This window comes from Pseudophryne corroboree, chromosome 10, assembly GCF_028390025.1.
Source record: "Pseudophryne corroboree isolate aPseCor3 chromosome 10, aPseCor3.hap2, whole genome shotgun sequence".
In the NCBI taxonomy this organism is placed as follows: domain Eukaryota; kingdom Metazoa; phylum Chordata; class Amphibia; order Anura; family Myobatrachidae; genus Pseudophryne; species Pseudophryne corroboree.
The window spans coordinates 57,878,269-57,891,966 of record NC_086453.1 but is presented as its reverse complement, the minus strand read 5'-3'; the positions used below and the strand labels follow the sequence as shown (position 1 = coordinate 57,891,966).

At 44.8% G+C, this 13,698-nt stretch overlaps 1 protein-coding gene across 1 annotated transcript in view; it reads left to right on the top strand.

Moving 5' to 3' along the window:
• The window catches only part of TRPM4 (transient receptor potential cation channel subfamily M member 4), a 211,149-nt gene that overhangs the window by 156,083 nt on the left and 41,368 nt on the right, over positions 1-13,698 (top strand). The window contains exons 12-13 of the mRNA XM_063942435.1: positions 3,013-3,141; positions 4,482-4,611. Of these exons, the coding sequence (XP_063798505.1) occupies positions 3,013-3,141; positions 4,482-4,611 (259 nt within the window). The remainder of the gene's footprint in view (positions 1-3,012; positions 3,142-4,481; positions 4,612-13,698) is intronic.

Below are 13,698 nucleotides of genomic sequence, written 5' to 3'. Positions count from 1 at the left end.
AATACATTAAGGGACAATACAAGGATTTATCAGATTATCTGTTTATTAAAAAAACAACGCTACACAGGACACGAGGACACCCCCTGAGGTTAGAAGAAAAACAAATTCATACACAACGAAGGAAAGGGTTATTTACAGTAAGAGCAGTAAGGATTTGGAATTCTCTACCAGAGTAGGTAGTAATGGTGGATTCACTGAATAAGTTTAAAAATGGATTAGATAAATTCCTAACTGATAGAAATATCCAAGGTTACAGCTTCTAAATGATATTTAATTTTATAATACAGGTTGAACTCGATGGACATTTGTCTTTTTTCAACCTCACCAACTATGTAACTATGTAACTTTTGTATGTTTGAAGGTTTTTATTACATCAGTGGAAGTGCACCTAGAGACGCACTTTCTGCAGGACTGTAAATGGAAATATTAGAATACATCCCACAATAACCACAGAGGTCCTGATCTCCAGGACCTCAGAGGCGGTGACAATCTTAAGGCCCTTTCTGTGGGCCGGAAAAGGCTATACGCCCCAGTAAATGGCCCCTCTCCATCACTTTGTCTCATTTAAGTATTCCTGTACTAGATAAAACAAGCTCGTACCCCATAATGCTTCCCGTTTACCAGTGCAGACATTTGCCCCCATGCAGATGCAACTATTTTGACCCATACACAGAGCTGGCCCTAAACAATATGATGCCCTAGGCAAGATTTTGTCTGGTGCCCCCTAGCACAGGCGCTAGTTCTGACCCTGCACCCTATCCCAGCACCATCACCCCTCACCCATAGCAGTCCTCATTTTTTGTGCTCCTACCCCCTATAATTTAAATAGGAACAGTGCACACATTCGGCACACTTTTTTTGCTCTTTATTCACATTAGACCACACAGTAGTGCCCTTTCTATACGTTACACCACACACCTTAAACACATAATGCCACACATTAATAATGCATTTATACACATAATCCCACACAGTAATGCCCCTTACACATATGACACACCTCATTAATGTCCTTATAAACATACACTGTGGCTGTATCTGCATACGAAATGCAGTGATTTCCAGGAATAAACTGTAACGTAACATTTTGTATGCAGATACAGCCACAGTCACACATAGAATATAGGCATGCCGCATATAATTTTAATCAGCAGAAGCTGCTTGTGCCCCTAGGCATGCCAAATGCCCTAGGCAATTTGCCTAGTTTGCCTATGCCTAGGGCTGGCTCTGCCCATACAGATCCTTTCCTTTCCCACAAGAAGAGGCACGCGCGTACAAAAGTACGAGCGTGAGGGTCCACAATAGACCATTAGCTCTTAGCTTTGGCACAGACTGTACAAGCGTCTGGAACTGCACTGGGGAATGCAAAACCTTGCTTCCACAAGGATCTATTCCATCTAGAGAAGTGACAGGCTACACATTACTTCTAATCTCAGTAATAATATGATGCAATTCATCAAAGAAGAAGACAGCTATATGTAATAACATGGCAGTCTGCTGAGTGCGCCCTGATCCCTTCCATAGATCATGTTACTATTATTATTGTGACTGCTGCAATTTTTTAGAGTTATGTTTTTGATTTTTGCACTCGGTCCATGTTAGAGGAGGAGGCAATGGATGTTTGCATTTAATTCAACTTAATTAGTATTTTATTCCCCAAAACTTTTTTATTGAAAAAAAAAGAAGAGGTCATACATACGTGAAAGCATATATAAAGGATACTAGGAGTCAGTGGCATAACAACAGGGTTGCAGGCCGCACCTAGGCATCACCCTCGGGTTAGAGTAGTGTGCACCGAGTGTCACCATACCCCCAGAGATGCCTCTGCTAGGAGTGATAACACTACAATACATGAAAATATTATAGAATGGAATAGTGATGAAGAATGTATCACACTAGAAATATGCAGTGTATCTAGGTACAGTGGACATTACCGGAGTTGTACAACCTTAAATAAAAGTAAAAAAAGAAAGAAGAAAAAACACACTTTAAAGTGCAACCAATGGAAATGAGAGGTGGAAGGAGTAGGAGAAGGGGTAAGGAAAGACATGGGGATGAGAGAAGGATGGAATGGAGGTTTGTAAGTAGGCAATCTGCTCCTTAATTGTAACAAAGAGGCTGGTAATCTAGGCCCTTAGCTGGCGAACATACAGCATAGTGAAACAACTAAGAAAAGGAAGGGAAGGGGGCTGCGGTTACGCCCAGGCATATGACATACTGTAAGAGGACTACTTAATTACCAGCCATGGTAGCCAGTAGGTTTGCCCAATGATACGGAAATAATATCGTCCATCTCCATGTAATAATCAGTCTTCTTGAAACATAGTTATTTAATAACTGTCTAGACACAGACAGATTGTTTAAAGGTGGGTTCACACTATGCGGTGAAACGTACAATATATCGTTCCAGCAGGAATCAAGACCATATATTGTACACATTGTATAGTGTGCACCTCCAATCCGTCATTTGCAGATGTCGTTCATTAGATCGTCCCATTGGTGCATGTCCAGTGGGATGATTCCCCCGACGTGCTGCTGTGACGTGCAGTATGTAATGATGCTTTACGCCATCGTATGCTATATTGTATAGTGTGTACGGCAGTGCATTGTAACATTACATTGCGTCGCTTGGTCACACCATCGTATAGTGTGTACCCAGCTCAATGTGGGTGTGGTATGACTAGTCGACACCATTAGGTTGACAGTATGTCGTTGCAGGCAATAGGTGGACTGTATCTTGGTGAACGTGGTTTATTGCTCATTATAGTCTAAGCTTACCCTTAAACCTAACCCTAAAAATCACACAATAAAACACATGCCGATATTTTCAACCCCAAACAGGTTGTATGAATTCCCAGTTCTGAGGGAGGGACATAACATAAAAGATGACTATAACTATTAATAAGTGTTTATATAATTTATTACAAACTTTTTTTATTATTTCACACTGTATGGTTATTTATGTTTTGATGATAGCTTCCACTTATATCATTTTAAATGTCCTGTCTACAGAATAAAGGTTACCCAACCTGCGAGGATCAAAAGTATGAAAATAAAAAGTCAACAACCCCATGGATTGACCTTTTCATTTGGGCAATTCTGCAGAACCGCAAAGACATGGCCACTTACTTCTGGGAGATGGTAAGTCCTATGATCACGGACAATATGTGATTTCTGCCCCTGTGTACATACAGTAGTTACAGTATTATTGTCGTTGTTTATATAGCACACACATTTTATAGTCTGAGGAGCTGGGAGGGTCATTTAAATCTGCAGTTGGGATTGTGTATTACATTTGTCACCTGATTAGAAAGAAACCAGCCAATCAAATGCCTCTGTCACTTCCTCATTCCCAACCATGGAAGACTGCCCACCATGAAATACTTTACTCTTTTTTTAGCACTAGACAATATCTTCTACCCTACCCTGAAACTGGGAGGTCCAGGGACTGCCATGGTATAATGGTGAGGGCCAGAAGTGCTAACAACTTCGTAACGAAAAGGCTAAATAGATGCATGTTGATGCAAAATTGATGCACTGCAAATGGACACAACTCACACCCATACTAATACCCCTTTTCCACTTAAGTCCCGGGTCTGACCCAAGATGTGCAACATAGTTACAAATAGTGATGAGCAGGTTCGGTTTTACTCGGTTCTACTCGGTTCTCAAAACGGCATCTTATTGGCTCACGGATGTCACGTGTTTTGGATAGCCAATAAAATGCCGTTATGAGAACCGAGTAAAACCGAACCTGCTCATCACTAGTTACAAACTAGGTCAGACCCGCGACTGACCCTTTCCACCACGTCTCCGACCCGGATTATTCCCAGGTTGGAGCCGTTTACGCTGCACGTCGTGCAAAAGCGCCGGGTGTCTAAACATCAGTAGAGACTCTGGTTCCACCCTCTGACGTAACTGTCGCTGTCTCTGGATCAGTGTCAGCACTGGGAAGCAGCATCCCCCGTGGATCTACTGTGCTGTAAAAGGGAGCCGGGTCGGATGACCTGGCTTACCTGTTTGCACTGCCCCTTAACCCGAGTCCTTCCCAGGACGAACCCTGCAAGCTAGCCAGGTTGGATTCCCAAGTCACTGGACCTGGATTAACCCTTTTCCACTGAGCCGTGACCTGGGTTATCACGGCAATATCCCAGATTTTAACGGCAGTGGAAAAGTGGTATTAGAGATGCATACATTAAGATCCATGTCTTCCACTTGGAAACGCTGATAAGAGGTATTACAGATGCATTTTCTGTACAGTAAGGGCATTCAGATGCAAGCTCTATGTGCCCCTTTGAGATACGTAGACTTTTAAATTACACAGATCTCACAATAGCCAGGGGAATTTTTGTAAGTAACCTATGTGCTAGGATCTTAAGGTTTGTGCATCTCCACATACAGGGAAAATGTGAGTGAGCAGTCACATCTGCGCCCAGGTTTATTTATTTCAAATGTATGTTGACATTGTCTCCTGTGTTCAGGGCACAGAAGCTGTCAGCTCAGCTCTCGCTGCTAGCAAGATGCTGATAGAGCTCTCTCATCTGGAGTCAGAGGCAGAGGAGTCATGTGCCATGAAGGATCTAGCCGGTAACTTTGAACAACTGGCAATAGGTAAGCCGCACAATTCACTTTTACCACATGGCCCTGTCACAGAAAATGATCAAAACAGAGAAGGCATGTTGTAAAAGCACTGAATAAAAGATAAATCTATTAAAAGACTGGGCACACATGGGCCGCGGCCAAAGTAGACGTGACCATGCCGTTTTGTACATGCATACCTCCAAACATATGAAGTTGGGATGGTGAGGGCACACCTTGGAAAAAGAGACATGGTCACATAGCTGCCTAACATTGGGGGCTAGCAACGTGCCCATGGACGTGCCTAACAAATGTGAAGTGCAGGGCCACCTTCTAACCCACCTGCCCCATCTTAGAAACACCCCTGTGTTGCTCCATGTAAATCAGTAGGAGTTGCACTCAGCATGAGTTGGACTGACCGCCTAACAGTCAAGGCTAGATCCTATGTTTACTTCCAGTTATGTATCTCTGATTTAAGTTGTACAATTCAATGCAAGGAGGTGCTTGCAAACGAGATTGTCCCTGGAACCTTCTGGTAGTCCGTGACCATCAACACTGTAATGATTAGAGAGGCCACTGGGGGTGCTCCAGTTCCTATGTTGTTGCTCAGTGTCACGGTTATACAGTGAATGAATGCTCTTATGCACGGAGCTACTGTTTTCATGCACGTTAACGTGTGTACTGCCATTGCTCTTATTTGCCAACCAAATTAGCTTTTTTATTTTTAGCCTCAGTGTACTAGAACATGTGGAACTGGGGAGTGGCTGGAAGTAAAGTATTTTATTTCATACATTAGTGACTTTATAGATGATTTACATGTTTCATCTGTTTGTTGTTATAGCCGGTTTCTCTATTACATGAATATTAGAGACCGTGAGTGTATTTACATGTAACATTTCCTCATTCATAATCCCAGGGTTAAGATTTTTCTATTGCCAACAAAAGTGCCTGGGATCCCATAGTAAATGCCACATACTCCACCCATGTATTTTACCTAATGCGTGCGGACAGTTTATTAATTATATAACCATAACCCTCTCCTTAGTGCCGAACCCTAACTTCCCCTCCTGTAGCCTAACCCCCTCACTTAGTCTATCCCTACCCCCCACACACAGTGCCTACCCCTAACCTCCTTTCCCGTAGCCTAACCCTACCACTAGTGCCTAACCCTAACCTCCCTTACGACAGTCAAACCCTCCCCCTAGTTCCTAACCCGAACCATCCCACCTGTAGCCTAACCCTCTTTCTAGTGCCTAACCCTGGCCTCTCCTCCCAGTCTAACCCTATCCCCCCCACTGTAGTGCCTAGCCCTAACCTCCTTTCCTGTAGCCTAACCCTACCCCTAGTGCCTAGCCCTAACCTCCCCTCCTGTAGCCTAACCATCTTCCTAGTGCCCTAATCCTGCTCTCTCGTAGCCTATCCCTCCCTCTAGTGCCCTTACCATAGCCTAACCCTCCCACTAGTGCTCCTACCCTAACCCTCCCCTCCTGAGGCCTAAACCTCTCCCAAGTGCCCTAACTTTCCCATCCTGCATCCTTACACTTACCCTCCCCTCCCACAGCCTAACCCTAACCCTTTATGAATATGTCAACATTCTGCAGATGCCTGCATGTTCATTGTCGATATTTCAGTAATGTTGACATCATAACTCTTGACATTGTGTCAACATTATAACTGCATCCCTCTTATACTTGTCTTAGGGATAGAGAACATAACCAGATTTTCTGTAGAGTCGATGCTTGAACAGTGGAAAAAGCTGCTTACAGAGTTCTGAAGCTTTTTTTCTATTCAACAAGTCTTTATTTCAGTTTAATTTTTATAAACAACAAATATCTCATAAATAAAAGGGAAGAATAAAATATTTTGTTATAATGCACAAGCGAGACAATGATTCAATCACTAAAATAATTACATTTTACTTCAGAGCCTCTCCGGGATCAGGGGCCCTGAAGCTTAGCTTCATTAGTTTCAATGTAGGTCCACCACTGGGGTGTCAGTAGCTGGGTTCTTATATACAGTTTCACAGGCCCTGGCAGCGTGATTTTGCCGGACATCCTGAGTAACCTGAGGGTTATATTGGAGGGGGGAAGGAACTAGACTGTACACCATAATTCTATACATAAGAGGTGCTAGCGCTACACAGAAAAAAAAAAATGCAGGTGTACACTCTTAAGTACTAAGAACACTGCTGATCAGAACAATTATAATACACTGCAATTTAACATGGAGTAAAATTTAGATTTTTAGAATAACCTCTTCTGCTACTTCTTGCTAGTGTGATGCCTTGGGGCGATTGGGTTGTGCTGGCCGAGGGTTCCCGCGCTTTGGACTTGAGCCATAGGAATGTTAGGGACCCAACTGATGGGGTCACTTGGCTGTGGTAGGTGGGCCTAAATTTTTGGCCAAAATTATGCTAAGAACCTCCATTTCTCATACGTCCTAGAGGATGCTGGGAACTCCAAAAGGACCATGGGGTATAGACGGGATCCGCAGGTGACATGGGCACACTATAAGACTTTGAATGGGTGTGAACTGGCTCCTCCCTCTATGCCCCTCCTCCAGACCTCAGTTAGACTCTGTGCCCAGAGAGACTGGACACACACTAGGGGAGCTCTCCTGAGTTTCTCTGAAAAGACTTTGTTAGCTTTATTATTTTCAGGGAGACCTGTTGGCTACAGGCTCCCTGCATCGTGGCAGTGAGGGGAGAGCAGCAGTCCTACTTCTTCTGAGTTCAAAGGCTCTGCTTCTTAGGCTACTGGACACCATTAGCTCCAGAGGGTCTGATCACTTGGTGCGCCTAGCTGCTCGTTCCCGGAGCCGCGCCGTCACCCCCCTCACAAAGCCAGAAGAAAGAAGCCGGGTGAGTAATAGAAGAACAGAAGACTTCAGTGACGGCAGAAGACATCAGATCTCTGAGGTACCGCGCAGCGGTCGCACTGCGCGCCATTGCTCCCACACACACAGGCAGCACTACATGGGTGCAGGGCGCAGGGGGGGGGGCGCCCTGGGCAGCAATATACCTCTTGGATGTGACCTGGCAAAGTAATATACAGTGCTTAGGCACTGTATAATGACCCCCGCCAGTATAAAAATATACAAAAATATCAGGACTGAAGCGCGCCTAGAAGGGGGCGTGGCTTAGCCCTCACAACTATACAGCGCCATTTTCTCCTCTCAGAAATGCTGGTCCCGCCAAAACACTGCTAAACAGTTACCAGTGTAAAATGAGGGGGGGCACAGTTATTTAGTGCAATAATAGGTCAACATGAAGCACTATATATATATATATATATATATATATATATATATATATATATATATATATATATATATATATATATATATATATATATATATATATATATATATATATATATACATAGTGGGCGTGTGTAAAGTGAGTTGGTTAAAGTTCCTGTGTTTTCCCTGTCAGAAATATGCCCTTTTTAACAATGTTGCGGTTCTGGTATAAATTAGATGAGATGTTGAAGCCAACCACACCCCCTGACGAAGTCCCGTGACGAAACGCGTTGGGCGTGGCCAGCAGGACTTGTGACGTGACTCGTTTGACCTGAATACCGGAGCACCGGAGTGAGGTCTGTGGCGTGCGGTCCGTGAAGCTGGACATTACAGCGACTGTGGGAGCAGAGGAGCAGCGGCGTTTACCAGTGCTAGCAATCCGGAGGCTGCACTGGTTTTCATCTTTGCACCGGTTACCCTTTATTGAAATGTATGTGAGTTGATACGTGCTAGTAAAAACTACTTGTGATTTACTACTCACGATTGCGCCCTCCATTTCTTTCTCTTTTACATGTTTGAGGAGTACGGTAACTCCTGGAGGACAGCAGCAAGTTACATTTCGGACTTTTATTGCAACTAAAAGACTTTGCATTTCTCATTGCGCGGTCTTGTTCATTCTTATATATATATATATATATATATATATATATATATATATATATATATATATATATATTGGGCGTGTGTAAAGTGAGTTGGTTAAAGTTCCTGTGTTTTCCCTGTCAGAAATATGCCCTTTTTAACAATGTGTCGACATGTGTGAGTGCTCTACCACAAACAGATATGGGAGGGATATGGGAATCCCTCTGTCGGCATTGCCGACTTCAGATGGTACTTGATTCATGAGATTAAGTGTCAGTAGGTCAGTAGTGTAAGCTTTTCTAAAGTACATACTGTTTGGGAGACACAGACATATGTGGGTGACCCTGTTGGCACCAACTATTAGGACTGGGTGTACAATAATGTAAAAAACCTATACCTGTATGTTTATATATCTATGGTACGTTTGCATTGAGCTGTAGCTCGCGTACAGACGTGATAGTATTTGTGGGGGCGTCCTGGTGAAATTAGGTATATGTTTCCCTCAGACCCCTCAGGGTCACAAAAATGTTATTTGCCCAGTTACTACTCCCTGTTGTCGACACGAATACTATGTTCTATGTCGGCCATAATGTTTCCTGATTAGATCCGCAACATTGGCATTCAGTACATGTTCATACACATTCAGAACACATTAATGTCACCAGGGACCCTGATGTTCCTGACAGATTATATATATATGTGTGTGTGTGTGTGTGTGTGTGTGTGTGTGTGTGTGTGTGTGTGTGTGTGTGTGTGTATATATATATATATATATATATATATATATATATATATATATATATATATTTATATATATATATAAATAAGATGTGTATATATAGATATGTGTATTTAAATGTGTACATTTATATTACAGTTTATTCTGAATGCTGAAGTAAAGTTATTCCTTCTCATGTGCTGGTCGCTCCGTTGAAGCTCTAGGTCAGCCGTGACAAGATGGTCTCGAATCCTCACGAGGAGTCCGAGTGTTTATTCGTCTCCCGCCGTGGATAGAATAAAGTGAATGTCAACCCCTGGTCTGCACGGGGCCCTGTCACAAAGGATCGTATACAGGAAGCTAAGTGATATTTTAATTATATGCTTTGATGATATTTGCATTACATACGCATGGGGGAGTGCTTGTATGCAGAAATGGTCAGTTGACTTGTTATCCGATATAATTACCCTGGGGAGAAATGGGATATTCCTTGGGTCTTATCTAGTACATTGCAGCTTGCTGCCGTGCGACTACAAGAGGTATGCACTGACTCCGGAAAATACTGAAGTATCTTCCCTATGAAGGGATAATCTGGTTTGGGGATGACTTGGTTAAGTTGATCTCGGCAGATACCACTGGTAAGTCTACCTTCTTGTGCTATGTTCTATCACAACGGTTGGTGACGCATTTGTTGTGGGATGCAGTCATTTTGACCGGTTGGATACCGTTGTTAGTCCCCTTCTTAGTAGGTAGAGGGATGTGAAAAGGTGAGCAGCCTTTTCAACTTCACAGAACCTGATATCGTCCTCTGTGTCTACCACATCCACCGCAGGTGGCTGGGTCTATCTTGCTGGAGCCCACACCGGTGGGAACTCGTCTAATACTCTTCAGTCAGTCCTAGAATGGACTTGACACAGTGAGTTAGGAATAGAGTCCAAAGGGGGACATACTCGAGTTGTCCAAATGATTCCCCTCACTGAGTTTTCAAATAGATCTTACCGATTCTCCTCAGAAGAGGTAGTATGCGACGCCATACAAGAGTTGGGTCAGGATCAGGACATTGTCCTGCTGTCCCTGTCACAAATAAGAAAAAAAAAAAGCTGGTATTAAGCTTACCTAGTTTTGCTATTCAGGATTGTCATTTCACCGGAGTGATGGCAGTATGATGGTTTTCCTTCTATAGTAAGAGCCATTATTATCCTGTACTGGGACGCTCTCCTGACTACGGCGAGGTCAAGAAACAAGTGGTACAATTCGTTGTTTCTCTCTGACAGTTCTTCAACACAAAGAATCGCTGTTGTTCCCTCCGGCGCAGAGGTCGGAGTTGGGAATAAGATTAGATACTGATCTGTTAACAGTTTCTTTTTTCCTGTGGAAAGAGATCTGATGATCCAGAGTCGGATCAGATTTGCAACAGGGTAAACCCGTCAATACGTTCCGATAATGCAGAAGATGGTTGCAGCCTACGAGGCCATTCACTGAGCAGGTCAAATGCCAGAGTTGTTTTTGCCGGACCAGTGGGACAGGTGGTCCGGGTCTTACCTGCACATGCACCGGAAAATAATCCTATTTTCCAGGACCAGGATATATCTCCTGTGGTGGCTTCACAGTTCTCACCTCCTAGAGGGACGAAGGTTCGGGTTCCAGGATTAGATCCTGGTGTCCACGGATGCAAGTCTCCAAGGCTGGGGAGCAGTCTTTCCAGGGGAAGAGTTTCCAGGGGGAAAGGATCAAGCCGGGAATCTTGTCTGCAATAAGCATTCTTGGATTAAGAGCTATTTACAACGGAACATCTTCTTCGTGTTCTGCCCGTCTTATTTCTCTTATGTCCTAGAGGATGCTGGGGACTCCGTAAGGACCATGGGGTATAGACGGTCTCCGCAGGAGACATGGGCACTCTAAAAGACCTTAGATGGGTGTGCACTGGCTCCTCCCTCTATGCCCCTCCTCCAGACCTCAGTTAGATTCTGTGCCCAGAGGAGATCGGGTGCATTACAGGGGAGCTCTACTGAGTTTCTCTGAAAAAGAATTTTGTTAGGTTTTTTTATTTTCAGGGAGCACTGCTGGCAACAGGCTCCCTGCATCGTGGGACTGAGGAGAGAGAAGCAGACCTACTTAAGTGATAAGCTCTGCTTCTTAGGCTACTGGACACCATTAGCTCCAGAGGGTCGGAACGCAGGTCTCACCCTCTCCGTTCGTCCCGGAGCCGCGCCACTGTCCTCCTCACAGAGCCGGAAGATAGAAGCCGGGTGAGTATAGGAAGGCAGAAGACTTCAAAGGCGGCAGAAGACTTCAAGATCTTCACTGAGGTAACGCACACCATTGCGCCATTGCTCCCACACATATCACACACAGCGGGCTACTGTAAGGGTGCAGGGCGCAGGGGGGGCGCCCTGGGCAGCAATATTAACCTCAAGGGACACTAGCATATAGTTTAGATACTGCGGAGGCAGTATTTTGAAAAAACCCCGCCAGTATAAATAATTTGAGCGGGACCGAAGCCCGCCGGTGAGGGGGCAGAGCTTGATCCTCCAGCACTAACCAGCGCCATTTTCTCCACAGTACGCTGCAGAGAAGCTGGCTCCCCGGACTCTCCCCTGCTGAACACGATTACAGAAGGCAAAAAAGAGGGGGGGGGGGCACATTTAATTGGAGCAGTGAGTATATTTATATAAAAGCGCTGTACTAACTGGGATTTTATTCCAGTGTCCGGTGGCGCTGGGTGTGTACTGGCATACTCTCTCTCTGTCTCTCCAAAAGGCCCTTTTGGAGAGACAATCTCCATATAGATATATCCCTGAGTGTGTGGGGGTGTCGGTACGTCGGCATGTCTGAAGCGGAAGGCTCATCTAAGGAGGAGGTGGAGCAGATGATTGTGGTGTCTCCGTCAGGCAACGCCGACACCTGATTGGTTAGATATGTGGAATGTTTTAAATGCGAATGTGTCTTTATTACATAAGAGATTGGACAAAGCAGAGTCCAGGGAAAAGACAGGGAGTCAATCCATGGCTTTGGCTGTGTCACAGGGGCCTTCAGGGTCTCAGAAACGTCCCCTGTCCCAAGTAGCAGACACTGGTACCGACACGGATTCTGACTCCAGTGTCGACTACGATGATGCGCGGTTGCACCCAAGGGTGGCCAAAAGTATTAATTATATGATTATTGCAATAAAAGATGTTTTGCATATCGCAGATGACCCCTCTGTCCCTGTGTGTCGCTCTCCCTGAGAGTGATGCAGCAACACGGTTGGATTCTAAATTTACCAAAGTCACAATTGATTCCAATGACTCTATCATTCTTAGACATGATTCTGGACACGGAACAGAAGAGGGTTTTTCTCCCAATGGAAAAAGCCCAGGAACTCCAGAACATGGTCAGAGACCTACTAAAACCAAAAAGAGTATCAGTTCATCAATACACTCGAGTTCTGGGAAAAATGGTGGCGACCTACGAGGCCATCCCCTTCGGCAGGTTTCATGCGAGAACGTTTCAGTGGGACCTTCTGGACAAGTGGTCCGGGTCCCATCTTCAAATACATCAGAAGATAAGCCTGTCCCCAAGGGCCAGGGTCTCTCTCTTGTGGTGGCTGCAGAGTGCTCACCTTCTAGAGGGTCGCAGGTTCGGCATTCAAGACTGGGTGATACGATTTGGCATGCTCTTTCTACGGCTGAATTGCCGTTACTAAAGTCGGTGAAGGCCCATTCTACCAGGAAGGTGGGCTCTTCTTGGGCGGATGCCCGAGGACTCTCGGCGGTTCAACTTTGCCGAGCAGCTACTTGGTCGGGTTCAAACACTTTGCAAAGTTCTACAAGTTTGATACCCTGGCTGATGAGGACCTCATGTTTGTTCAATCGGTGCTGCAGAGTCGTCCACACTCTCCCGCCCGGTCTGGAGCTTTGGTATAAACCTAATGGTCCTTTTTGGAGTTCCCAGCATCCTCTAGGACGTATGAGAAAGTAGGATTTTAATACCTACCGGTAAATCCCTTTCTCTTAGTCTGTAGAGGATGCTGGGCGCCCATCCCAGTGCGTACTGTATCTGCAGTTATTGGTTAGGGTTACACTCATGGGGTGTTTCTTTTCAGTCAGTCTGTTGCTGACGTTATTCCTGCCATGGCAGGCGGTATGTTGTTATTGGTTGTGTTTACACACAGGTTGTGTTACATTTTCGGTCAGCATATTGCTGTATGTTTTTTCATGCCATCGGCTGGTGTTCTATTGAATGCCACGTTCTGCGGCATGTTCGAAGTGTGAGCTGGTATCACACTCACCGTGTTTAAACAATAAATTCTTTCCTCGAAATGTCCGTCTCCCTGGGCACAGTTCTCTAACCGAGGTCTGGAGGAGGGGCATAGAGGGAGGAGCCAGTTCACACCCATTCAAAGTCTTACAGTGTGCCCATGTCTCCTGCGGATCCCGTCTATACCCCATGGTCCTTTTGGAGTTCCCATCATCCTCTACAGACTAAGAGAAAAGTATTTACCGGTAGGTATTAAAATCCTATTTTTACTCCAAGTTAAA